Here is a 24698-nt window from a genome sequence, read left to right on the forward strand (position 1 = left end):
TTTAGGTGCCTTTTGGCAAATTCCAAGCTGCTGTCATGTACCTTTTTACTGAGGAGTGGGAGTGGCTGAGGAGTGGCCACAGAGGAGTGGCTTCCATCTAGCCACTCTACCATGAAGGCCTGATTGGTGGAGTGCTGCAGAGATGGTTGTCCTTCTAGAAGGTTCTCCCATCTCCACAGAGGAACAGAGGAGTGATCATCAGGTTCTTGGTCACCTCTTTTGCCCCAATTGCTAAATTTGGCTGGGCGGCCAGCTTTAGTAAGAGTCTTGGTGGTTCCAAATTTCTTCCATTTAAGAATGATGGAGACCACTGTGTTCTTGGAGACCTTCAATGCAGCATAATTTTTTTTGTACCTTTCTCCAGATCTATGCCTCGACACAATCCTGTCTCTGAGCTCTACGGACAATTCCTTCGACCTCATGGCCTGGTTTTTGCTCTGACATGCACTGTCAGCTGTGGGACCTTATATAGAATGCTTATATAGACAGGTGTGTGCCTTTCTAAATCATGTCCAATCAATTGAATTTACCACAGGTGGACTCCAAGTTGTATTAAACATCTCAAGGATGATTCATGGAAACAGGATGCACCTGAGCTCAATTTCGAGTCTCAAAGCAAAGGGTCTGAATACTTATGTAAATAATATTTTTTAAATATATATATTCGCTTTGTCATTCAGGGGGATTGTGTGTAAATTGAGGAACATTTGTAATTTAATCCATTTTAGAATAAGGCTGTACCAAAATACGGAAAAAGTCAAGGGGTCTGAATACTTTCCGAATGCACTGTCTGTCTTCTCTGGACTTCCGTACTTAGCTCCCTCCCTCCCTCCCTCCCTCCTGCACTTTGACTCTTCCTTTATTTCTCTCTTGCTTTTTTCTTTCTCTCGCGTTCTGTGGTTGGCTTTGAGAAGGGTGGTGTGAGATCTTCTCAGTCATGTCGTACAAGCATCTAACTTTTTTTATTTTGTCTTCTCCCCACTCTGTTCCCACCCCTCCTGCTCTCCTCCCTCCCCATTGTTCTCCATCACCCTCCTCTTCCACTAGGTGGTGAGCCAGCGTTTCCCCCAGGACAGTATTGGGGCGGTGGGCAGTGCCATGTTCCTGCGCTTCATCAACCCTGCCATCGTGTCGCCCTACGAGGCAGGCATCCTGGATGAGAAGCCCCCACCCAGGATAGAGAGAGGACTAAAGCTCATGTCCAAGGTATGGGTTGGGAGCTTCCATCTTACTAAAATAAGCACCTTGTGAAAACGGCAGTAGTGGCTTTGACCCGAAAGAGTTTGATAAAGTAATTGTAAAAAATACATTTGATTTATGACCTTTTATTTGAGTTAATTTGCGCTCTTTTTTTGTGTTTTTGTCTCTGTCTTCAGATCCTCCAGAGCATTGCCAACCATGTGTTGTTTACCAAAGAGGAGCACATGAGGCCTTTTAACGACTTTGTGAAAAGCAACTTTGATGCAGCCAGGCGGTAAGCTAGGTTGAAGATGACAAAAAACTCTTTGCAACAATGGGACCAGCTATGCTACTTTGCATCGGTGCTGGTCCCAGATTTGTGACGACATCTTAACCTGTATATTTTCTGACATGGACGGTAAGTCAGAATAATTTTAATACCAGCAAAGCTTTTGACAAAAAAGCCTCACGTTGAAAGCGGATAATAATAGCACACACTGCTCTCTCAGTATTTTGAAAAGCAGGAACTGATCCGAGTCCCGACTTTGTTATGAAGCTGAGAATTACATACCTAGACTCGTTTTCTAAAATGTTAAAGATTTTTGTAATCGATTTCCAGTTCTGTAGTTGACCATTCTCTGTGTGAGCCATCTGTATTGTCCTGCAGGTTCTTCTTGGACATAGCATCTGACTCTCCTCCAAGTGACTCAGTCAACCACAGCCTGTCCTTCATCAGTGATGGCAACGTTCTGGCCCTCCACAGGCTGCTGTGGAACAACCAGGAGAGGATCGGACAGTACCTCTCTAGCAACAGGTCAGTAACATGATGAGTCACCAGTCATCATGTTATTATGTGCACTACCAGTATAGCCCTCTTTGTCTGACAGCGGTCTCTCTCTCCCCTCTTTCCATTCCATAGGGACCACAAGGCAGTGGGCAGGCGGCCGTTTGACAAGATGGCCACCCTCCTGGCCTACCTGGGGCCACCCGAGCACAAACCTGTGGCCGACACACACTGGTCCAGCCTCAACCTCACCAGCTCCAAGTTTGAAGAGTTTATGACCAGGTAACTGTTCTCCTACTGTAGAGTTAGTGTGTAAAATGTTCAAAGACACTCCGGATGCTAGCAGTTGGTGAGTGGAGTTGATTCAGAAGCATTCTATTTTCTGTTTGTCCCTGATTTCCAGGCACCAGGTCCATGAAAAAGATGAATTCAAAGCCCTGAAGACCCTCAACGTCTTCTACCAGGCTGGCACCTCCAAGAATGGCAACCCACTCTTCTACTACATTGCTCGCAGGTAAGACCAATCCAAGGAGTGTATGTTGGCGTCTACGTATATTATTGTTATTATAAACCAGCTTGATAAACAAACTTTATCAACACAAGTTGATACTCATCTAGATTGGGCCTTCCGTTGGTAGGGAGAGGGATTGTGTCCTCCTAAATTTTTACCACTGCTGACTTCCAAGCTGTAAGGGAAAAGACCCAGGAAGGTCCATTCACTCATTACAGCAGGCTTTATGGGGCTATATATCATAGCCTCTTAGTTCCAACTCAGCTGAAGAGGAGGGCTACCCTATGCCTCCTCCCCAGGCTGCTGCCCACTGTTCTGGGGGAGTCAGGATGTCTGGTGAACCAGATTTAGAGCTACCCTTTACCTCTGTCTTTGTGTGTGGTAGGGAGTATAGTGGGGGGAAGTCTGCACCTTACAATAGTGGAAAGAGGGTCACTTTCTTACCAAATGGTCAATGATGTGTGAGGATTTCAATGCCCAGAGGAGAATAGTTTGGTTTCATTTTGTTTTAACTTTCAGTTATTTTTAGGAGCTTATAAAGAGTCAAGGTGTTTGTGTGCATGCATGTTAGGGTTTTAAGTACTTCTAGACATCCCCCGTAACCAAGCTGATGCCAAGGTGTAAAGATTAGGTATCTCACATCATACTCTGACTCATCCAAACCACACGTACAGTAAATGCATTCTAAATGTTCTGTTTCTGTGTTTATATCATAGAAAGCATAAAACGCAGCAGCGTTTGTCAACAGAACACACAAGCAGTATAGACTACATGGAGTAGAGCATTCATGTTTCCACGCCGATAGTATTATTAGTCATGTATGTGTATACATTTGCCCTAGATATTATTTGTATGTGCGTTTGAAAGATATAGTCATACAGCACAACTACACTCACAAATTGTTGGAAGATGAGCGAGAATACACAATTATATTCATTTTTTTTTTAGGCAGTAACAGTCGAACGTTCTTGAAAATTAAAACAAAACTCCCTTTAACATTCTGGGTCAAATGTACATAGGGTTAGCCCTCTCAAATCCATCAAGACTTGGCTCTAGTCTCTTTAGGAGGCTTTGAAGGCAGTCACTGTGACTAAAAGGTTCAAGGCGACAGCAGAACACACAATCTGTGTGTGTAGACCGTGGCCTCTGCTCCGCGTGCTTCCTGTGTTGGGCTTCTTGGTGGCAGAGTGCGGACGCCCCGTTGTGCTTGTGTGTGTGGAGAGGCCATGCGAGTGGGTGGAGGTGAACACGAACAGTGTCTGATCCCCCGAGCCGTTGGCCACCCCCCTGTCTCCATGCATCCCAGGCTCCAATAACGCAGACTTAACCAGGTACCCAGAAGTGGCGACTGCAGCCCTAGCCGGTGGGAGGCCTCCACGGCCCAGCTCTCTGGCATCAGCCCCCAGCGGAGGCTCTGTGTAGGATGCAAAGTGCCACTCCCCTCCTGGAGTTGCCAGATGGGCTTGCCCACAGGTTGGCCGAGTGTAGCAGGGGCAGCCCAACACGGCAGCGCGGGTATGTTCGGCCCAAAGCAAGAGCCTTGTGATATTCTCCTCCTCCTCACAAGCCCAAGGGTTATCCCCGAGCGTCAACAACTCGAGCCCCTCCAACCGGTCAAACACCCCCTCCGGCACCCAGGAGAAGCGATTAGCGTGCAGGTAGAACCTCTTCAGCCTGGGCAGTCGGTCCAACGACCCCAGGAGGATCTGAACCAGGTAGTTGTGGGACAAATCCACCATCTCCAGATTATGAGGCATGTTGGTGGGCACCGTCCAGAACCGGTTGTGACTCAGGTTGAGGGCGTGTAGGCTGGGCAGGGTGTTGTTGATGAAGACCACCCTCTCCAGCTCGTTGGCTGACAGGTCCAGAACCCGCAGGTTCCAGTGGTAGGCCGTGTCGTTCTTGTCCAGGGCTCGGAGCTGGTTGCCGGCGGCCCGGATGTCCCACAGGGCCCTAGGCAGGCCGGAGGGGAAGCGACCCAGGAGATTATAGGACAGGTCCAGGGTACGCAGGTGGGCGTAGTGGCTTAGCTGACCCTCCAGACCACGAAGGCTGTCGGGAGAGAGGGGGAGAGGTCAGATGTTAGAATCACAACCATTTGACACAACAGGGGATAAAATAAAAGATGCCTGTGGAATTGTTAGTTTAAATCAAACCACATACTGACCAAACATGAATTGCGAGAGTTTCTTCAACTGAATATGCAAGAAAGACTGAATGTAATTATTAGGATCCCCTCCCTGCTGATTCTGTCTGGCTATTAGTCATGTTGCTGCTCAATCTCAGAACCCAGACGTTTAGAGGTAGGATCCAACCTGATGAGAAGGAAGATGATAAAGAGAAGGAAGAAGTTGTAATCCTACCTGTTTTGTGAGAGGTTGAGGAAGCGAATGTTGTGCTGCAGGCCTGGGGGCAGCTGTGAGAGGTGCCGTGAGGAGCAGTCCACCACACGGTGGCCCCGGCTGCAGGAGCACACGGCGGGGCAGATGGACAGGACCAGCCCGCCCAGCACCCCCGACAGGAGCAGCAGGAGGAGGCAGGCTAGCGGGGTGCGGTAGAGCATGATGAAGGCTCTGAGAGAGGGAGAGACCCAGTGAGAGGAGACACTGGACTGTACCTAAGGACATAGATCTTCAACACTTCTTTGCTCCCACGATTTATATCGACTCACAAATGGAAGGGCACCGTTTTGATCCTGTATGCTGCCCTACCAAGCAAAAAGGTAACTGCTCATAGTGTGGAACTGAGAAAAATAGCTTTTATTTACCTTGGTTTCACAGTAACTTTATGCAGTTACTGCTAACATGAGCCCCATTTTCTCCAAAACACAATAGAGGCAGGATACTTATCCACATGATTAAGCATGTATTTAATGTAGGAAAAATGATTAACTTATTTTCGACCAAATTAGCAATTACTTCCTTTTTGCTTGGTAGGGCATTATGGATTTACGTCAAAACCATCACTCATTCACACACACATCTGCAGAATAATAATACTAACATTTAAATTAGCTACCGACATCATTAGCATTTACATATTGATTAGCAATAGCTCACTTAAATCCAATCCTTGCTAGCTTTTCCAAGCTGCAATTACCAGGAGCTTAAAGGGATATATCGGGATTTTGGCATTGAGGCCCTTTATCTACTTCCCTAGAGTCTAGGGCTTACATAATTTAGTCGATTGTATGGTCGATAGGCTGTTGGTCGACCAAGTTTTTTTTTTTTATTCGAGCAGTGGCAAATATATTTTAAATTATGGCACGCATATTTAAAAAAATAAATAATAAAAATAATAATAATGAATACACACGAGAAAACTATCTGATTCACGCCTGTCTCAGTGGACCAATCCATTGTGGAGGCCTGTCTCAGTGGACCAATCCATTGCTGAGGACATGGGGATGGCACACCAGTATCACCAGTAGTACATTTACCGTTCATTTTGAATCTACAATGTTTGTTTGGATACAATCATTTCTGTTAATGCATTCAATATATTACTGTTACAGTCTTACCGTTGTATTGTAGGATTGGACATGTTTGTTACAGTCTTACCGTTGTATTGTAGGATTGGACATGTTGTTTGTTACAGTCTTACCGTTGTATTGTAGGATTGGACATGTTGTTTGTTACAGTCTTACCGTTGTATTGTAGGATTGGACATGTTGTTTGTTACAGTCTTACCGTTGTATTGTAGGATTGGACATGTTGTTTGTTACAGTCTTACCGTTGTATTGTAGGATTGGACATGTTGTTTGTTACAGTCTTACCGTTGTATTGTAGGATTGGACATGTTGTTTGTTACAGTCTTACCGTTGTATTGTAGGATTGGACATGTTGTTTGTTACAGTCTTACCGTTGTATTGTAGGATTGGACATGTTGTTTGCAGAGCGCACAGCCTAGGCTACAAGTTTGTGTTTATTTCATGTATGAGTTGACCATTTATTCATTGTCTTTTGTTTGGAGTGCTTCTGTCAATGTTGAGTAAGGACATGCATAGAAGTATGCCTAGGCTACCTGGCCTGAACGCAGATGTATGTAGGTTAAGTGTGCCCGTTTTGGGGATCTGATACTATTTCTGATTGTCTTAACTCTAGCTTCTCAAAGTCATTTTTTCTTCACCTCAAACAGCAAGTAAACAAAGTCTGTTTTTACATCCCATTGAGAATGACAATAGTTCCTCAATGTAGCCTATTTGAAAAATCTTTCCAGCTCTCTCTCTTTCTATAACCACTCGCGTGAAAGGGGAAAGAAATGTCATGCTCTATCCGGTGGAAACCTGATTGCTTCTTATCCGTTGCACAAATACAAAAGTTCCTTGCAAACAGGCCATGCATAGCCAATGTGATTTATAGGATATTTATTCTTATCGGGATATTTTCTACCTGCAGGCTTCAATGTGATGTCTTTTATGTAGGTTATGTTTACATATTGGCAATGGCAATAGAAGTTACTTTTAGATTTGTATCATTTTCATTTAGATAGTATTTTGATTAACCACATGAAATTGATTTTGAGATGACGAATTTATTATAAATGAAATGAAACTGTTCCGTGAAAATGTGCATGTGAAAACTGGCACGCAGATCAGTAGAAATGGTAAGGTAACTTAGCACTTCAAATGGAAAAGGTTGCCGACCACTGGTGTAGCCTGGCAACTGATGGAGCATAACCCCAGAATCTGCTAAGGCCAGCAGCAGTGGCAGGAGGGTCGGGAACAGGCTTTTGTTGTCCGGTTAGGCTCTATTGATCTCTGGCTCCCTCTTGTAATTTGTGTCTTAATTTTAAATCGCAGTGCTTAAAGCATCAGACAAGCTCAGTAGCATACATATAGTTTAATTTATTCAAATATATATGGAAAAATACACGTTTTAAAATTACGTCCAATCGATTGGTCAACCAAGATTTTTTTTGTTGTTGTCGGGGACAGCCCTACTAAAGTCAATTGAACTAGTGGATACCATGTGTATGTCTCTGTGTCCAGTATGAAGGAAGTTAGAGGTAGTTTTGAGAGCCAATGCTGTCTAGCAATAGCGTGAAGACTGGAGGTCTATTGGTATCTGCCAGCATGCTAGTTTTCAAACATAGATTGCTAGACAACGGTAGTTGGTGGAGTTTTAGCTACATTATCACCCTTATTCATAACCTGCCTAGTTTCCCCCCAGTGAAATCTCTGTAGAATTGATTTAATACCTTGTCTGGAGCTGCTGCTGTTTTGAGATAGCCTTTGATGCATAGCAACAGCCTCCCAGATGGGAGAGAGGCAGTATTAAACACCTGGACACAGTAGTAAAACACTCTACACTGGTTCTGCTGCCCACAGAACAATCCAGCCTGTTAGAAAGTCAGGACTGGGAACCAGCTGGGTAGATTGGATCTTACTTAAACCAGAGCCCTCTCCCTTCCCATACCCCTCTCCTCCCTATCGTTCCCATTCAAATCATTAACACCCCTCTGACATTTATAATAGTATATCATTGTATCGCCAGGCTATATGCTAACTGTCCTCGTTGAGGGTCAGACTGATATATCTAATAGCTTTGATGCAGTTTACAAGGGCCCCAGTCAGTCTGTGTGCCGTTAAGCTTGATGCCTTGCCAGCGGGTAGGAGCTCGGAAATACTGCAGTAAGAGCCGGCTGAATTCATTTAGGGCGGCACACACACACACACTCTTGATCCCATACGCACGCACACAAACAGTTGTGTTGTGTCCTGTCATCTCTGGCACAAATTACTGGTTATCTGGGGGTGTGTGTGTGTGTGTGTGTGTGTGTGTGTGTGTGTGTGTGTGTGTGTGTGTGTGTGTGTGTGTGTGTGTGTGTGTGTGTGTGTGTGTGTGTGTGTGTGTGTGTGTGTGTGTGCGCGCGTGTTACGAAGAGCTTGCCAAACACATGTGTCGCAGGTTAATAGCATTACATAATAAGCTGAGCTCTCTCTAGAAACTTGTTCAGGTCATGGCATACTGCAAGTTAGTCTGAGGTTGCATTTAACCTGTATAACAATAGTTGCAATAGTAACATACCAAATTGAGAGAGGGAAGCATATAGTAAGTCTCTAATGAGAAGCAGTAGACTGCCATCGACAAATCACCCTGCTGCAGTCCACTGAGCTAATGTGGTACAGAATCAAATATATCACTGCTCTGTGAAGCACTGTGTCCTGTCATGTGTGCATGTCTTAGCATGTACACCCGTCTCTCCTAACGTTTTTCTCTCCATGCCATTAGTCACTCACCTTATCCTCTCCATTGCTTCAGTCCGTCATCTCGCTCTTTTCTTCCTCCTTCCCTCGGCCAGCCCTCTCACTCGCTCCCCCCTGTTTTTTTCCTGAGCAGCGGAGTGGAGAGAGTGATTGTCAAGTGAAATCTGGGTGGTGTTAGTTGTCAATATTCTTGCATCCTTTCTATTTCTGCTCTCTTTTGGGGTCTTTTTTAATTTCTTTCAATATCTTCCTCACTGGTACACTTGCTTTCTATTTCCCCCTTGCTTTTTTTCCTTCTCTGGTGAAGGTGGACCTCTCTTCCCTCTATCTCCCCCCTCTTACACTCGCGCTCTCTCTCTAGTGCTGTGTTGGCACTGGTCAGTGGTGGGCAGGCTCTCTCGTTCTGTCTCAATACCCTCTTCTTGGTTATGGCGTCCTCCTGGCATGCCAGAGCAGGGTGCCCTCGATAGCGCCAGTCAGTCTCCACCGCTCCTCTGCAGGCTCTTGATGCAGCACTGTGCTCAAGGAAAGAGCAGTCTGAAAGGGAGAGAGAGGAGGAAGAACAAGTGAGGGAGGGGGAGAGGAATGGAGGATTGCAGCACAGTGCCGGCCCCCTCTGCTGCTAATGAGGCGGGGGGGTGGGGAATGGAGGATTGCAGCACAGCGCCGGCCCCCTCTGCTGCTAATGAGGCGGGGGGGGGGGGGGATTGCAGCACAGTGCCGGCCCCCTCTGCTGCTAATGTGGCAGGGAGGGGGAGAGGAATGGAGGATTGCAGCACAGTGCCGGCCCCCTCTGCTGCTAATGAGGCGGGGGTGGAGGATTGCAGCACAGTGCCGGTCCCCTCTGCTGCTAATGAGGCAGGGAGGGGGAGAGGAATGGAGGATTGCAGCACAGTGCCGGCCCCCTCTGCTGCTAATGAGGCGGGGGTGGAGGATTGCAGCACAGTGCCGGCCCCCTCTGCTGCTAATGAGGCAGGGGGGGGGGGGGGGGATGGAGGATTGCAGCACAGTGCCGGCCCCCTCTGCTGCTAATGAGGCGGGGGTGGAGGATTGCAGCACAGTGCCGGCCCCCTCTGCTGCTAATGAGGCAGGGGGGGGGGGGGGGGGGGAATGGAGGATTGCAGCACAGTGCCGGCCCCCTCTGCTGCTAATGAGGCAGGGAGGGGGAGAGGAATGGAGGATTGCAGCACAGTGCCGGCCCCCTCTGCTGCTAATGAGGCAGGGAGGGGGAGAGGAATGGAGGATTGCAGCACAGTGCCGGCCCCCTCTGCTGCTAATGAGGCAGGGGGGGAGAGGAATGGAGGATTGCAGCACAGTGCCGGCCCCCTCTGCTGCTAATGAGGCAGCAGAGGGGGTCAGGTCTCTCCAGAGACTCTTTGATCGGGTTCAAGTCTGGGCTCTGGCTGGGCCACTCAAGGACATTCAGAGACTTGTCCTGAAGCCACTCGTGCATTGTCTTGGCTGTGTGCTTGTTGTCCTATTTTAGAATAAGGCTGTAACTTAACTGTAGAAAAAGTGAAAGGGGCCGAATGCTTTCCGAATGCCCTGTATCTAACATCACATCTGGCACCTGCAACGACTGGCTGCCTCCACCGCCCTCAGCAGCGAATTAGCACTGTTTTTGTGTTAACGGTACAGTTGTCTCATCCTAGTTTTTAGTGGGGGTGTGTGCTGTGATTTGATCACTTCATTTTGAGTGGAGTGGGGGGGGTGGGGGTGCCACTGGAGATTTAGATTGTAATTATGTTTTTAAATCAGAACTTCATGAAGTCACTTCTGTGCCCACATGCCTTTCCCTGATTGGGTCTGTCTGTCTGGCTGTGTCATTCTTTAATAGTTTGGCAGATTGTGTCTGGCCAATTAAATAGTCCTCTGTAGTAGGTTTGGGGCTTCTCTCGTGGAAATATACACGAAGCATAACATCATGCTTATTGTTTTAGGCATTCCGTACTTAGCACCACAGAACTGCTCTGTTCTGCAACTAGCCGTAAGCAAACAGTGAATATTTAATTCTGCACTTCTGCCGAAGCAGGCCGCCCTGCTACTGCTGGCAATATCAGTCAGCGACAAGCCAGCATGAATTGCTGGCAGCAATCACCATTCACAATTCTCCAGAAAAAATGTCAGCAAATGAAACGCAGTAAGAAATACCCTCCATAGTGCAGTGCATGGTGCTAGCATGGCAACACCAGACCAATCCAAAGTGTGAAACTGCATAGCTACTCCAATCTGCTGTGTGTGTTCCGGGTGTTCAACCAATAAGATGTGAGAGTCTGTGATATCAAACTAATGTGGGCTATTCATCTTAGATTATTAGATGGGATCATTGAAAATGACTATCTGAGTTCTGTAAATTTGTCATGTTGAAAGCTTTGTTAATAAGTTGAAGCATCAAGAGAATTGCATACACAAACCACAAGTGTTTGTACGAGGGAAAATATGTTTTCACAGAAGGTTTCCCACCTTGCAATCTACTTGTGTGAAAACCAACGGTAGTCACAGCACATGCAATTGTTTTAGAATGATGAGCACAGAAAATATGTATAGTCATACTAAAAGTCATACTCTTACAATAGCTTGTCATGATAGTAGAACGAATTGACCTGTGTTGAGATGAACATGGCATGGATTCTGTTTGTTGCAAATTGAACCGACTGTGTTGAGATGAACATGGCATCTGTTTGTGTTGGAGATTAAGATTGACCCCCGACAGGCCTGATATGACAGACTGAGTTGGTGGTTTGAAATCTACATCAGACTAGGAACTGCAGATGTGTAAAGAGTTGAAACAGAATGAATGAAACAGGACTGAAATTATTCTCAAGTTTAGCTGCTTCTCGTGCTGCTTCCTCTCTACTTCTCTTGTGTTTCTTTCATGTCTGTGGCAGTATCAACACAGGGAGTTCTACAATCATTTTTCAGTAGAAACATATCCCTTTTAGTACTCAGCTGGAGAATATGCCTGGAAGAAGTTGTGAATTTCAGTAGTTGGGGGGTGGTGAGAGGGAATGGATTTATGATGGCTGTATCTTCCAGGCAACGCTCTTTATAGGGAGGGATGAAGCAGGTGTCGTGGCTGGCATCTGAGCGGCAGGGGCGGGTGGAGTGGGGGATTGGCTTGTGGTGTAGGCAAATGATGCGCTTTCCTCAATCACCACCCAGCAGAATGAATTATAGCCTGGCGTTAACCATTGAGCCTGTAGTCTGCCTCACTGTATGAGGCTAATGTAGTACACAAATTCACACCAGTATTTACCATAATTGGATTTATTGCATAAATACGTGATTGATGAACAACAAGCATTTAACATCTAATTTGTTGACAAGTATGTGTAGGTGATTGGGCGTGGTGGTTGCTTTCCGTCTCCCATCTTGTTTCTGTGGTTTCTCTTCAGATGAGTGTTAAAGGAATTTAATAATTCCTATATGTGTTCATTAACCAATTCAATTAAAATCACTCTGTCTGGTTCTAAGAATTTGTAAGATCCTTATTTGCATAAAATAGACAGAGACCAGTCTATCAAAATTAGCCAATAGCATTTATTCTCGAGAGCGCGCTGCCCCGAGAACCATGTACAACAGCTTATATTTCACATATGACGTCATAGGTTTTAAAATGTCCTTCCTCATCTCGACCAGGACAAAGCAGGTTCAAAAGTTCATTACAACTCTCTAGCGCACATACATGACACACAATATATCTGGATTAACTCCTGAAGTCTCAACATAATTTATTACCACTTTAGCAGACAGTTCCAGATACAGAAAACCGCCGCAGAGTGATCGCCACAGAGTTATAGTTGAGTCGGTTCAAACATAGGTTAATGACCCTCTTTGCTTACTTAAGACACACACACACACATTCCTTCCTACACAATGGTTATCATTTCCAATTACCCCTTATCCATGCTACATAACCTCTTTCTTAGGAACTAACATGATTTAATCAGATATTGTAAAACAGGGTAGAGTTTAATTAGTTATAGTTCTATTTAAATGTAGATATTGTTTAGTCATTATTCATAAAATTCCTAACAATGAGACATTGAGGCATTTTTTGTGGGTCTGACATTTCCCTCTTTCTGTCTCTCTTTACTGTTAGTGTACTGCTGCACAGCTCTGAAGTACACTGGGAGCAACTGCAACACTGCAGTAAGGCACTGACTAACAGTGTTGGGCCAGCCCCACTGAGAGACTAACTCCCTGCTCACTCTTTCTCACATTCATTTTATCTGTTGTTCCTCAGTTTAATTATATAATTCACCCTTTCGTTTCATTTATTTTTAGTACTTCTTCTTTCACCATGAACGTTTCAGCCTGGGTAGATTGTTTTCATTGACTTGACTTATGCTCTGAGAATGTTCACTTGCCACACACACACACACACACACACACACACACACACACACACACACACACACACACACACACACACACAATATTACAATTACATTACTTCAGCAGTGCATCCTTCTCTGAATTGTCTCACCACAGGGTATGATGCTGATGTTTAGGCCTTTACATCCTGTGTGATTCTCTCCAAAAAAGTACACTGGAGAAAAGCAAATATTGTAGCATGAAATAATTATCACTGCTACAGATTGGTCAGGCGGAATTAAAATGGATCTGAAAAGTATCCACATCTTGAATCAAAACATTTGGGAAAGCTTTCTGAGTGTACGTTTGGTTGCCTTCATACCAAAGAAAGATCATAGGGGGAAAATGCTGATTATTGTGGCCAATGTCAGTTATCCTGTTAAATAGGGAGAGGGTTAGCTTGCTTTTCACAATCAAACTATGGCTATAAGCCTAGTTGAAGATCCATTTCATGGAATGTTTCATCAGATAGAGGTATAGATAGAGGAAGCAAAACACTGATAAGCATCAGTTTAGTTTTTTGGTTTAAGTGGTTTCCTTTGTTGGGTGGTGGGGGAGGAGATTGGGTTTCCTGTGTGTTGCTATCTGTCACTGCTTGGAGATGGGTAAAGGCGGGTCCGGGGGGATGGGGAAATATGTGCTCTCTGGTGTAGGGGGGCTGGCCTGGTCTGAGGGGGGACGCAGGTGAACACCCAACAGTGGTGGAGGAACAGCTTCTGGGATATCTGGTGGCGTATGAGAGGGAGAGGAAGAGCGATTGGGAGCATTGTCTGGCCCCAGATCAACATCCTGGAAGGAGGCTGATGGTCATGGGTGGGTGCTGTGGCAGTGGTCTCTGAAGACGTTGGTGGCAGAGGAGATGAGGAGTTGTCTGGAAGTTGTACCTCCTCAGTATTTTCTTTGTTTAACGCAGCAGTCCCGTTGCACGGTTTAACAATCTGAAACCGTCTCTCTTCCGAATGTACTTCCTGACGGAATCTCACCCATCTGGAATTCCTGGTCAGTATCCTGGATCAGAGAGAACCTCTTGGAGAGTTGCTGAGACAGGAAGCCAGAGAAGGAGATTCCATTGGAGCCCCTCAGATGGACATCACCACTATCGTCATAATCTTTTTGAGACTGGACTCCACCGTCCAGAAACGGAGAGGGGCCTGCCCAGGCTGTATTCTGCAGCTGGATCCTCTGTTGTCTTTGCTTCCTCACGAAGATGACCCCGAAACCCACCAGCATCATGAACAGCGTCCCACCAATCAGTACAGCCACCACTGTGCCATGGTTCCCCGTCTTTTTTCGCTCGTCTTTGTTTGCAGTTTTTGTCGGAGGCTTTGGTTTCTTTTTTGCCGTGGTGGTGGCAGTGGCAACTTCTTTTTTAGTGGGGACCATTGGTGTGGATTGACCCTTGCTGCTGGTAACGTCAACACTAGAAGTAACAGAGGCTTCAGTGGTGGCAAGGGTCTTGGCAGGCTTGGTCGACATCCATGGAGTGGAGACGTGGGTTGAAAATTTGGTCATGGCTGTAGATGGAGGTAGGGTGGTGGGGGAAGTGGCAGCACTAGGCAGCTCAGATGGGCCTGTTGGACCTCTTTCAGTGGGGTGTGAAGGGGTTGATCTCCTGCTTGTGACTGGGGCCTGGGAGGCGGTGCTGGATAGTTGAGCCTCTCCACCTGTGTTCAAAGTATATTCCGCTCTAGTTGGTCTCACTCCAAATCCAACAACAGTTGGCGTGGGTCGGTTCCTGTCTGTGGAGTCGTTGGACTGCGATATTGGAGAATTGGACGTAGTAGGCCCTGTTTGGATCTCTGTTGGTTGATTTGGTGTCGGTGAGGTTGTTTGAGTGGACAACTCAGAAGGTCTAGGTGATGCTGTTGGACTAACTTCGTCCTTGCCGGAGGGTGTAACTTGCCTTACCAGAGGTTGATTCCACATAGCGGGCGAAGTTTCCCGGACTCTATCTGCTGTGATCTCCACCGTAGACTTGTTTTTATATCTGGTTGTTTGGCGGTCCTGAGGTGACTGGGAGTTCCTCTTTGTGCTCATACGCAAAGGCTGCATTGAAGGCTGATCGTGGCTGAGAATGTTTCTGGTCGACACCTGGTCTGAAGTCTGTGGTTCACTTTTCACTGTGAGCTTCAACTCAACTGAAGATGCTACAGTGCTATGTTGTCCTTCATCCGGTGCGTTGTTGAGGGGCTCTTGAGCCATTTCTAAGGGTGAAACTTTATTGTCTGAAGTTGCAGTAACCTCACTGCTTCTGAAGTTGGTAGAGTGGAGGTTAGGTTGAAGTGTCACTGTGCCATTCAGTCCCCGTGGCAGCATCCACAGAAACAACACAATAACAAGACGCTTTCCCTCCATTGCTGTTTCCTGTTAACATCTGAATTCTGCTGTGTCCTGATGACTGATGGATGAAAAGAAGAAAAGCAACTGTCATTACTGTATCTACAAACGCGCTGTACCATGAGGAAACAAGCAACATTTTAGCATAAAGGGCTGTGTGGTAAAATGTGATTGCCACTTTTGGCATTTCCTTCCTCAACTACAATTCAAAGTAGGCATACAATATTTAGAGTAAATGTGATCTGTTAATACGATCCGAATGTTTAATGGAGGAATCAAACAATATTTTCTGGTTTTGTCCCATTTCTAAGAATGAATGGCTTATAATGTTTCACATCAGGATGTCTTTGTCCAATCAGTATTGATTAGCTTACATTAGTGATAGTGTTTGTATAATGTGCTTTTTTCCCTCCTACCATTTAAAACTCCCACATCCCACAAACAACTCTGTATTTATAAGGCTTTTGTTCACAACTGCTTGCACATTCTCTGGCATATTACACATGTCCTCATTAGAGCCACATATTTTGCAATAACCCATTTATATTTACATCACCCACCCTAAAGTTGGTTGTACTCACCTGAGCCTGCACAGGATGTAACCCTCGAATCCTGGCCGGCCTTAACTGTATGAGTTGGTGTGTCTCAGTTGGGAGAGGTCCCCATAGTTTGGTGTACATGAAGCCCAGAAACCAACCGCTGTAGAAGGCTGCGAGGCCACAGCCTGGTAGAATACAGAACCTTCGCTTGCCTCACTTGACAGGAAGTGAGAGCTGTGAAACTGAGGTCTGATGACAGATGACACCCTGTTTGTTTTAACAGAGCAAAGTCTACAGTGATGGAAGAAGAGGGGTTTGTGATTTTAGCACTGGATGTTTCATTACAAAGATGTACATATTTCATTTTAATATGCACTCTGGGATAGTTGTCTTGGTCATATAGTTTGTTACAGACAGTACTGAATGTTGTGCTCTTGGGAAGTTTCTGTTAAATAATAGCTGCCTATCACTCCTGTAGAGATGGCGTAAAAGTAGTTGGCCGCCTTGCTGCTGAATCCTGTTACATGGGAAGTGTTTCAGTTGTCGCTATCACTCATTCTGTTCAATTATACAGTCGTGTTTGTTTTCTGTATTTGTGCTTTTGGTTTAAAACTGTCAACAGAAATAAGATGCAGTTAAAAAAAGATTGAAACACAGCAAGGTCTAGGGCGTAGTGTCAAAGACGGTGGTTGTTTCAGTGTTTTCAGTTGAATTGTTGAACATAGACTGTGGTCACCACTACAGCGTTGTTCTCCTTCCTTTCACATGCCAACAATATCAAGCCCACATTTCTCTTTTCATGTACACTACCGCTCAAAAGTTTGGAGTCACGTAGAAATGTCCTTGTTTTTTTTTTAAAGAAAAGCTATTTTTTTGTCCATTTAAAGTAACATCAAATTGGTCAGAAATATAGTGTAGACATTGTTAATGTTGTTATTGACTATTGTAGCTGGAAACACATTTTTTAATGGAATATCTACATAGGCGTACAGAGTTCCATTATCAGCAACCATCACTCCTGTGTTCCAATTGAGCGTTGTGTTAGCTAATCCAAGTTTATAATTTTAAAAGGCTAATTGATCATTAGAAAACCCTTTTGCAATTATGTCAAATGTTTTTCTGATTAAAGAAGCAATAAAACTGTCCTTTAGACTAGTTGAGTATCTGGAGCATCAGTATTTGTAGGTTCGATTACAGGCTCAAAATGGCCAGAAACAAAGAACTTTCTTCTGAAACTCTTCAGTCTGTTCTTGTTCTGAGAAATTAAGGCTTTTCCATGCAATAAATTGCCAAGAAACTGAAGATCTCGCACAACGCTGTGTACTACTCCCTTCGTAGAACACTGCAAACTGTCTCTAACCAGAATATAAAGAGGAGTGGGAGGCCCCGGCGCACAACAGAGCTAGAGGACAAGTACATTAGAGTGTCTAGTTTGAGAAACAAGCACCTCACTAAAGTCCTCAACTGGCAGCTTCATTAAATAGTCGCCGCAAAACAGCATTCCCAACGTCAACAGTGAAGAGGTGACTCCTGGATGCTGGCCTTTGAGGCAGAGTTGCTAGGAGAAAAAGCCATTTCTCAGACTGGCCAATAAAAAGCTAAGATTAAGATGGTCAAAAGAACACAAACACTGGACAGAGTAACTCTGTCTCGAAGGCCATCATCCAGGAGTCCCCATAGGGCGGCGCACAATTGGCCCAGCATCGTCCGGGTTTGGCCGGGGTAGACCGTCATTGTTAATAAGAATTTGTTCTTGTTTGACTTGCCTAGTTAAATAAAGGCTACACACACACACACACACACACACACAACCACACTCACCAAAAAGTGATTTTGTTGGCATTTACATATGTCCCCATTACCAGTGAAACATAAACAAAACCTATTTCTTTCACTTACTTGCAGTGCTGTTTCGTTGTTCACTTGTTAAGTTGTTTCCTTCTCTACCAGGATTTCATCATACAGTTTAAGTCGGAACTTTACATACACCTTAGCCAAATACATTTCAACTCAGTTTTTCACAATTCCTGACATTTAGTCCTAGTGAAATGTCCCTGTTTTAGGGCAGTTAGGATCACCACTTTATTTTAAGAATGTCAGAATAATATTAGAGAGAGTGATTTATTTCAGCTTTTATTTATTTCATCACATTCCCAGTGGGTCAGAAGTTTACATTCACTCAATTAGTATTTGGTAGCATTGCCTTGAAATTGTTTAACTTGGGTTAAAGGTTTCAGATAGCCTTCAACAAGCTTCCCACAATAAGTTGGGTGAGTTTTGGCCCATTCCTCCTGACATAGCTGGTGTAACTGGGTCAGGTTTGTAGGCCTCCTTGTTCGCACACGCATTTTCAGTTCTGCCCACAAATTTTCTATGGGATTGAGGTCAGGGCTTTGTGATGGCCATTCCAATACCTTGACTTTGTTGTCCTTAAGCCATTTTGCCACAACTTTGGAAGTATGCTTGGGGTCATTGTCCATTTGGAGGACCCCTTTGCGACCAAGCTATAACTTCCTGACTGATGTCTTGAGATGTTGCTTCAATATATCCACCTAATTTTCCATCCTCATGATGCCATCTATTTTGTGAAGTGCACACCCACAACATGATGCTGCCACCCCCGTGCTTACCGGTTGGGATGGTGTTCATAACAACGGTCAATATGGCCAACAGTCATATTTTTGATTCATCAGACCAGAGGACATTTCTCCAAAAAGTACGATCTTTGTCCCCATGTGCAGTTGCAAACCATAGTCTGTCTTTTTCATGGCGGTTTTGGAGCAGTGGCTTCTTCCTTGCTGAGCAGCCTTTCAGGTTATGTCGATATAGGACACGTTTTACTGTGGATATAGATACCTTTGTGCCTGTTTCCTCCAGCATCTTCACAAGGTCCTTTGCTGTTGTTCTGGGATTGATTTGCACTTTTCGCACCAAAGTACGTTCATCTCTAGGAAACAGAACGTGTCTCCTTCCTGAGCGGTATGACGGCTGCGTGGTCCCATGGTGTTTTTCTTGCGTACTATTGTTTGTACAGATGAACGTGGTACCTTCGGGCGTTTAGAAATTGCTCCCAAGGATGACTTGTGGACGTCTGCAATTGTTTTTCTGAGGTCTTGACTGATTTCTTTTGATTTTTCTATGATGTCAAGCAAAGAGGCACTGAGTTTGAAGGTAGGCCTTGAAATACATCCACAGGTACACCTCCAATTGACTCAAATGATGTCAATTAGCCTATCAGAAGCTTCTAAAGCCATGACATCAATTTTCCAAGCTTTTAAAGGCACAGTCAATTGTGATACAGTGAATTATAAGTGAAATAATCTGTTAAACTGTTTTTGGAAAAATGACTTGTCATGCAGAAAGTATATGTCCTAACTGACTTGCCAAAACTATAGTTTGTTAACAAGAAATGTGTGTAGTGGTTGAAAAATGAGTTTTAATGACTTCAACCTAAGTGTATGTAAACTTCTGACTTCAACTGTATGTATATGTGAAGTTTATTTATTTTTTTATTTTTATTTTACCCCTTTTTCTCCCCAATTTCGTGGTATCCAATTGTTGTAGTAGCTACTATCTTATCTCATCGCTACAACTCCCGTACGGGCTCGGGAGAGACGAAGGTTGAAAGTCATGCGTCCTCCGATACACAACCCAGCACTGCTTCTTAACACAGCACGCATCCAACCCGGAAGCCAGCCGCACCAATGCGCCGGAGGAAACACCGTGCACCTGGCCACCTTGGTTAGCGCACACTGCGCCCAGCCCGCCACAGGAGTCGCTGGTGCACGATGAGACAACCAGCATATTCATGAGCATGCAATACAACTTTCCTCAGTACGAAATCCTCGATGACTCACTCTGCTGTCAGACTTAGCATGCTCATAGGGCTGATATCGCTGGTCCACATGTCAGTCGTGAAGCTAATAGCAGTGACGCTATTACTGTGTAACTCCGAGAGGGCAACATATGAACAACAGCACACTTGGTAGTGTGTACCGGTGCTCGACCAGTCGGCGAAAGCCAATATCACCCACGACAGAGAACGGTTGATTGTCAAGGGCAATGGATTCCATTATCTTGCCGTTCATGGATTTTGCCTTTAAGTTGTCTCGCTGAAATTGTCTTACTATTTCAAATAACTGCTCGACTTGTTGACTGCTCGATCCACACAGCAGACATTGTGGGCTTGGTAAGTAATGCTGTGTTGCACGTGTAGCGCAACATTTTACGTGGCGTCATTACATCAGGTATGCACGTCAGCTTTGACATCGGTTTTGCACATCGGCGTTAAACTAGACATCGGGACGATACCGATGTTGGCATTTTTAGCTAATTTTGGCCGATTTCTGATATGGTCACCGATATATTGTGCATCCCTAACATCCATTATACTCTATAACTGTTCTAAAGTCACCATTGGCCTCATGGTGAGATCCCTGTGCAGTTTCCTTCCTCTCCAGCAATTGAGTTAGGAAGGACGCCTGTATCTTTGTAGTGACTGGGTGTATTGATACACCATTCAAAGTGTAATAAATAACTTCACCATGCTCAAAGGGATATTCAGTCTGTTTTTTTGTGTGTTTTTTCTACCCATCTACAAATATGTGCCCTTCTTTGCGAGGCATTGAAAAACCTCCCTGGTCTTTGTGGTTGAATCTGTGTTTGAAATTCACTGCTCAACTGAGGGACCTTACAGATAATTGTATGTGTGGGGTACGGAGATGAGGAAGACATTCAAAAATCATGTTGAACACTATTATTGCACACAGAGTGAGTCCATGCAACTTATTATGTGACTTGTTAAGCAAAGGTTTACTCCTGAACTTATTTAAGCTTGCCATAACAAAGGGGTTGAATACTTATTGACTCAAGACATTTCAGCTCTTCATTTGTTGTTCATTTGTTAGAAATCTTACAAACATGTTTCCACTTTGACATAATGGGGTGTTGTTTGTAGGCCAATGACAAAACATCTCAATTGAATTGATTTTAAATTCAAGCTATAACACAACAAAATTAGGGAAAAGTGCAACTCCAAATTAGGACGGTGTTAATGTTTTGTACACTCAGTTTATATCCTATTTCTGTTTTGTCCGAGTTTGGATTGCAATTCGACTTGACACTTGGTTCTTCATCATGTTCTTGTTCATCAATGCAGTTTGTGTCAAAATAAAGCATCTTCAGTCAACCTAATCAAGGGCAGAGATTTTAATATTTCAATTAAATAATAGTTTTTTAAACTGTCCTAGGGGCTATGTTCCTGATATAAATTGAAATACAACATACACTTTTGTAATTGACTATATAAATAGAACCTATTAAACTAGTGCCAGGAGAGGTTTTTTACATGAATGGAATAATGTCTAGCAGCTTTTTGTTCTCTGTTGCTCTGTCTGTATGCTAAGTCTTTCTTGTCCTATGTTGCTCTGCGTGTGCTCACTGCTCAATGATTGTCTATATTGTAATTGTTTTTAATAACTTGCACAGGAACTGCGGTTGAAAATTAGCCGGCTGGCTAAAACCGGCACTTTTACTGAAACATTGATTAATGTGCACTGCCACTGCAAAAATAAAATAAACTCAAACTCAATCATTTCACAGCATCTATTTCACTGCGATCGTTGTACACATGCCACCCCCTGTATTCATTGCAGTCAGTGCTTGACTTGGACAGGGGCTGAGTACCGGCACTTTTAAATGTTCTACTGCTTGAGTTCCTGTTAATTTCATAGAATATTAGATCAAAAGTATTGTGGAGCTCCTGCTCCTCTCATAGAATGTTAGATCAAAAGTATTGTGGAGCTCCTGCTCCTCTCATAGAATATTAGATCAAAAGTATTGTGGAGCTCCTGCTCCTCTCATAGAATGTTAGATCAAAAGTATTGTGGATCTCCTGCTCCTCTCATAGAATATTAGATCAAAAGTATTGTGGAGCTCCTGCTCCTCTCATAGAATATTAGATCAAAAGTATTGTGGAGCTCCTGCTCCTCTCATAGAATGTTAGATCAAAAGTATTGTGGAGCTCCTCTCATAGAATGTTAGATCAAAAGTATTGTGGAGCTCCTGCTCCTCTCCTAGAATGTTAGATCAAAAGTATTGTGGAGCTCCTGCTCCTCTCCTAGAATGTTAGATCAAAAGTATTGTGGAGCTCCTGCTCCTCTCATAGAATCTTAGATCAAAAGTATTGTGGAGCTCCTGCTCCTCTCATAGAATCTTAGATCAAAAGTATTGTGGAGCTCCTGCTCCTCTCATAGAATCTTAGATCAAAAGTATTGTGGAGCTCCTCTCATAGAATATTAGATCAAAAGTATTGTGGAGCTCCTGCTCTTCTCATATAATATTAGATCAAAAGTATTGTGGAGCTCCTCCACCTAAATATTAACAGTACCCAAAATGAGTACCGGAACCTATTTCAGTCAAAGTCGAGCACTGATTGCAGACCACCATTTTCTGAAGCTCTTGTCTAAACACCATTGTGTTCTTACTCCATCGATTTGAAACAAGAATGCCATTCATTCACACATGATTACAAAACAGCCATTTATTTGGGTTGGGGCATTTAAACAGACATTGTATTTTTACAGAAAGTAGAAAAGAAGTTTGACTTAGTAGAGAGATGAGTGGAAACAGAAGATTTAGGAGTTCTGTGAGTGCTCGGCTGACACACGGAGGTAGAGGGGCAGACTTATTAATGTAGCAAGGAGGCTTTGCAGACCCAATGCATTCTTTGTGCCCAGCCAAGGATGGCAACAAGATGTTCAAAGTTTACTCTTGATATAGTATTTGTGCATGGAATCACTTCAGATGAGGGAAAGGAAGTTCACTTGAGTTGGTGTAAAGTAATAATTTTAACTTAACTCATGTCTGAAGAGCAAGCATGTTGGCATATTTGAATTTATAAAAAATATTTAAAAAACAACATCAAACAAGATAAATAGACGTACAAGACCAAAGTTCAACAGGTACAGGACCAGACAAGTAAACAGGATATGCTTCCATTCTATTACATATTGTAGTTGTGAGTGTACAACCAGTCCAAAACCAGATATCTCAATTTGACGCATGTCTTATGTTCAACAAAATATACTTTCTACATATACTCAATATTACACTTAGTTAATCAAATATTCCCAGTACTACTACTGCCATTATGTATAGTTGGCATAGTGTAGGGGCGGCACGCAGCCTAGCGTTTAAGAGCGTTGACACAGTAACCAAAAGGTCACCGTTTCAAATCCCAGAGCCGACTAGGTGGATAATATGTCCATGTGCCCTTGAGAAAGTGAAAGTGACTTTCTCAAGGGCACTTGAACAGATTTTTCACCAAGTCAGCTAGGTGAAAGTCGCTCTGGATAAGACCACCACTAAATGACTAATATGTCAATGATCCACCAGTACAGAGATCCTGAACCTTTGCAGTAAGGAGAATTCACTTGGGCAGTTGAACCTTGGCAGTGAAGGTATTTAACTTGGGCTGTTGAACCTTTGCTGTTAGGGTAAATTCACTTGGGCAGTTGAACCTTTGCAGTAAGGGTAAATTCACTTGGGCAGTTGGACCTTTGCAGTAAGGGTAAATTCACTTGGGCAGTTGAACCTTTGCAGTAAGGGTAAATTCACTTGGGCAGTTGGACCTTTGCAGTAAGGGTAAATTCACTTGGGCAGTTGGACCTTTGCAGTAAGGGTAAATTCACTTGGGCAGTTGGACCTTTGCAGTAAGGGTACATTTACTTGCGCAGTTGGACATTTTCAGTAAGGTTACATTCACTTGGGCAGTTGGACCTTTGCAGTAAGGAAAAATGTACTTGCGCAGTTGGACCTTTGCAGTAAAGGTAAATGTACTTGCGCAGTTGGACCTTTGCAGTAAGGGTAAATGTACTTCATCAGTTGCACCTTTGCAGTAAGGGTAAATGTACTTCATCAGTTGGACCTTTGCAGTAAGGGTAAATGTACTTCATCAGTTGGACCTTTGCAGTAAGGGTAAATGTACTTCATCAGTTGCACCTTTGCAGTAAGGGTAAATGTTCTTCATCAGTTGCACCTTTGCAGTAAGGGTAAATGTACTTCATCAGTTGCACCTTTGCAGTAAGGGTAAATGTACTTCATCAGTTGGACCTTTGCAGTAAGGGTAAATGTACTTCATCAGTTGGACCTTTGCAGTAAGGGTAAATGTACTTCATCAGTTGCACCTTTGCAGTAAGGGTAAATGTACTTCATCAGTTGGACCTTTGCAGTAAGGGTAAATGTACTTCATCAGTTGGACCTTTGCAGTAAGGGTAAATGTACTTCATCAGTTGGACCTTTGCAGTAAGGGTAAATGTACTTCATCAGTTGGACCTTTGCAGTAAGGGTAAATGTACTTCATCAGTTGCACCTTTGCAGTAAGGGTAAATGTACTTCATCAGTTGGACCTTTGCAGTAAGGGTAAATGTACTTCATCAGTTGGACCTTTGCAGTAAGGGTAAATGTACTTCATCAGTTGGACCTTTGCAGTAAGGATAAATGTACTTCATCAGTTGGACCTTTGCAGTAAGGGTAAATGTACTTCATCAGTTGGACCTTTGCAGTAAGGGTAAATGTACTTCATCAGTTGGACCTTTGCAGTAAGGGTAAATGTACTTCATCAGTTGGACCTTTGCAGTAAGGGTAAATGTACTTCATCAGTTGGACCTTTGCAGTAAGGATAAATGTACTTCATCAGTTGGACCTTTGCAGTAAGGGTAAATGTACTTCATCAGTTGGACCTTTGCAGTAAGGGTAAATGTA

The 24698-nt window shown here is 44.0% G+C and overlaps 2 protein-coding genes and 1 pseudogene across 5 annotated transcripts in view; 1 reads left to right on the plus strand and 2 right to left on the minus strand.

The window, feature by feature from the left end:
• Positions 1–24698, plus strand: part of LOC139382196 (neurofibromin-like) — a 106109-nt gene that overhangs the window by 43143 nt on the left and 38268 nt on the right. For all 4 annotated transcript variants that reach the window (XM_071126075.1, XM_071126076.1, XM_071126077.1 and 1 more), the window contains 5 exons: positions 1048–1206; positions 1377–1474; positions 1847–1993; positions 2099–2245; positions 2367–2477. In XM_071126075.1, the coding sequence (XP_070982176.1) occupies positions 1048–1206; positions 1377–1474; positions 1847–1993; positions 2099–2245; positions 2367–2477 (662 nt within the window). The remainder of the gene's footprint in view (positions 1–1047; positions 1207–1376; positions 1475–1846; positions 1994–2098; positions 2246–2366; positions 2478–24698) is intronic.
• LOC139382824 (oligodendrocyte-myelin glycoprotein) lies at positions 2905–8901 on the minus strand. Its single transcript, XM_071127054.1, has 3 exons — positions 8716–8901; positions 4838–5047; positions 2905–4526 (listed from the first exon to the last, which is right to left on the minus strand). The coding sequence occupies exons 1-3, from the start codon at positions 8727–8729 to the stop codon at positions 3536–3538; spliced, it is 1215 nt and encodes a 404-aa protein (XP_070983155.1). The 5' UTR covers positions 8730–8901; the 3' UTR covers positions 2905–3535.
• LOC139382582 (proteoglycan 4-like) lies at positions 13529–16049 on the minus strand (annotated as a pseudogene).

The sequence above is a fragment of the Oncorhynchus clarkii genome, chromosome 24 (genome assembly GCF_045791955.1).
Source record: "Oncorhynchus clarkii lewisi isolate Uvic-CL-2024 chromosome 24, UVic_Ocla_1.0, whole genome shotgun sequence".
Taxonomy (NCBI): Eukaryota; Metazoa; Chordata; class Actinopteri; order Salmoniformes; family Salmonidae; genus Oncorhynchus; species Oncorhynchus clarkii.

Bases quoted from the DNA above. Each gene is read 5' to 3' on its own strand.
- LOC139382824 (XM_071127054.1), bottom strand. The intron at 4,527-4,837 runs GTAGGATTACAA...CTCTCCCGACAG, and splicing joins CTCAACCTCTCACAAAACAG to CCTTCGTGGTCTGGAGGGTC.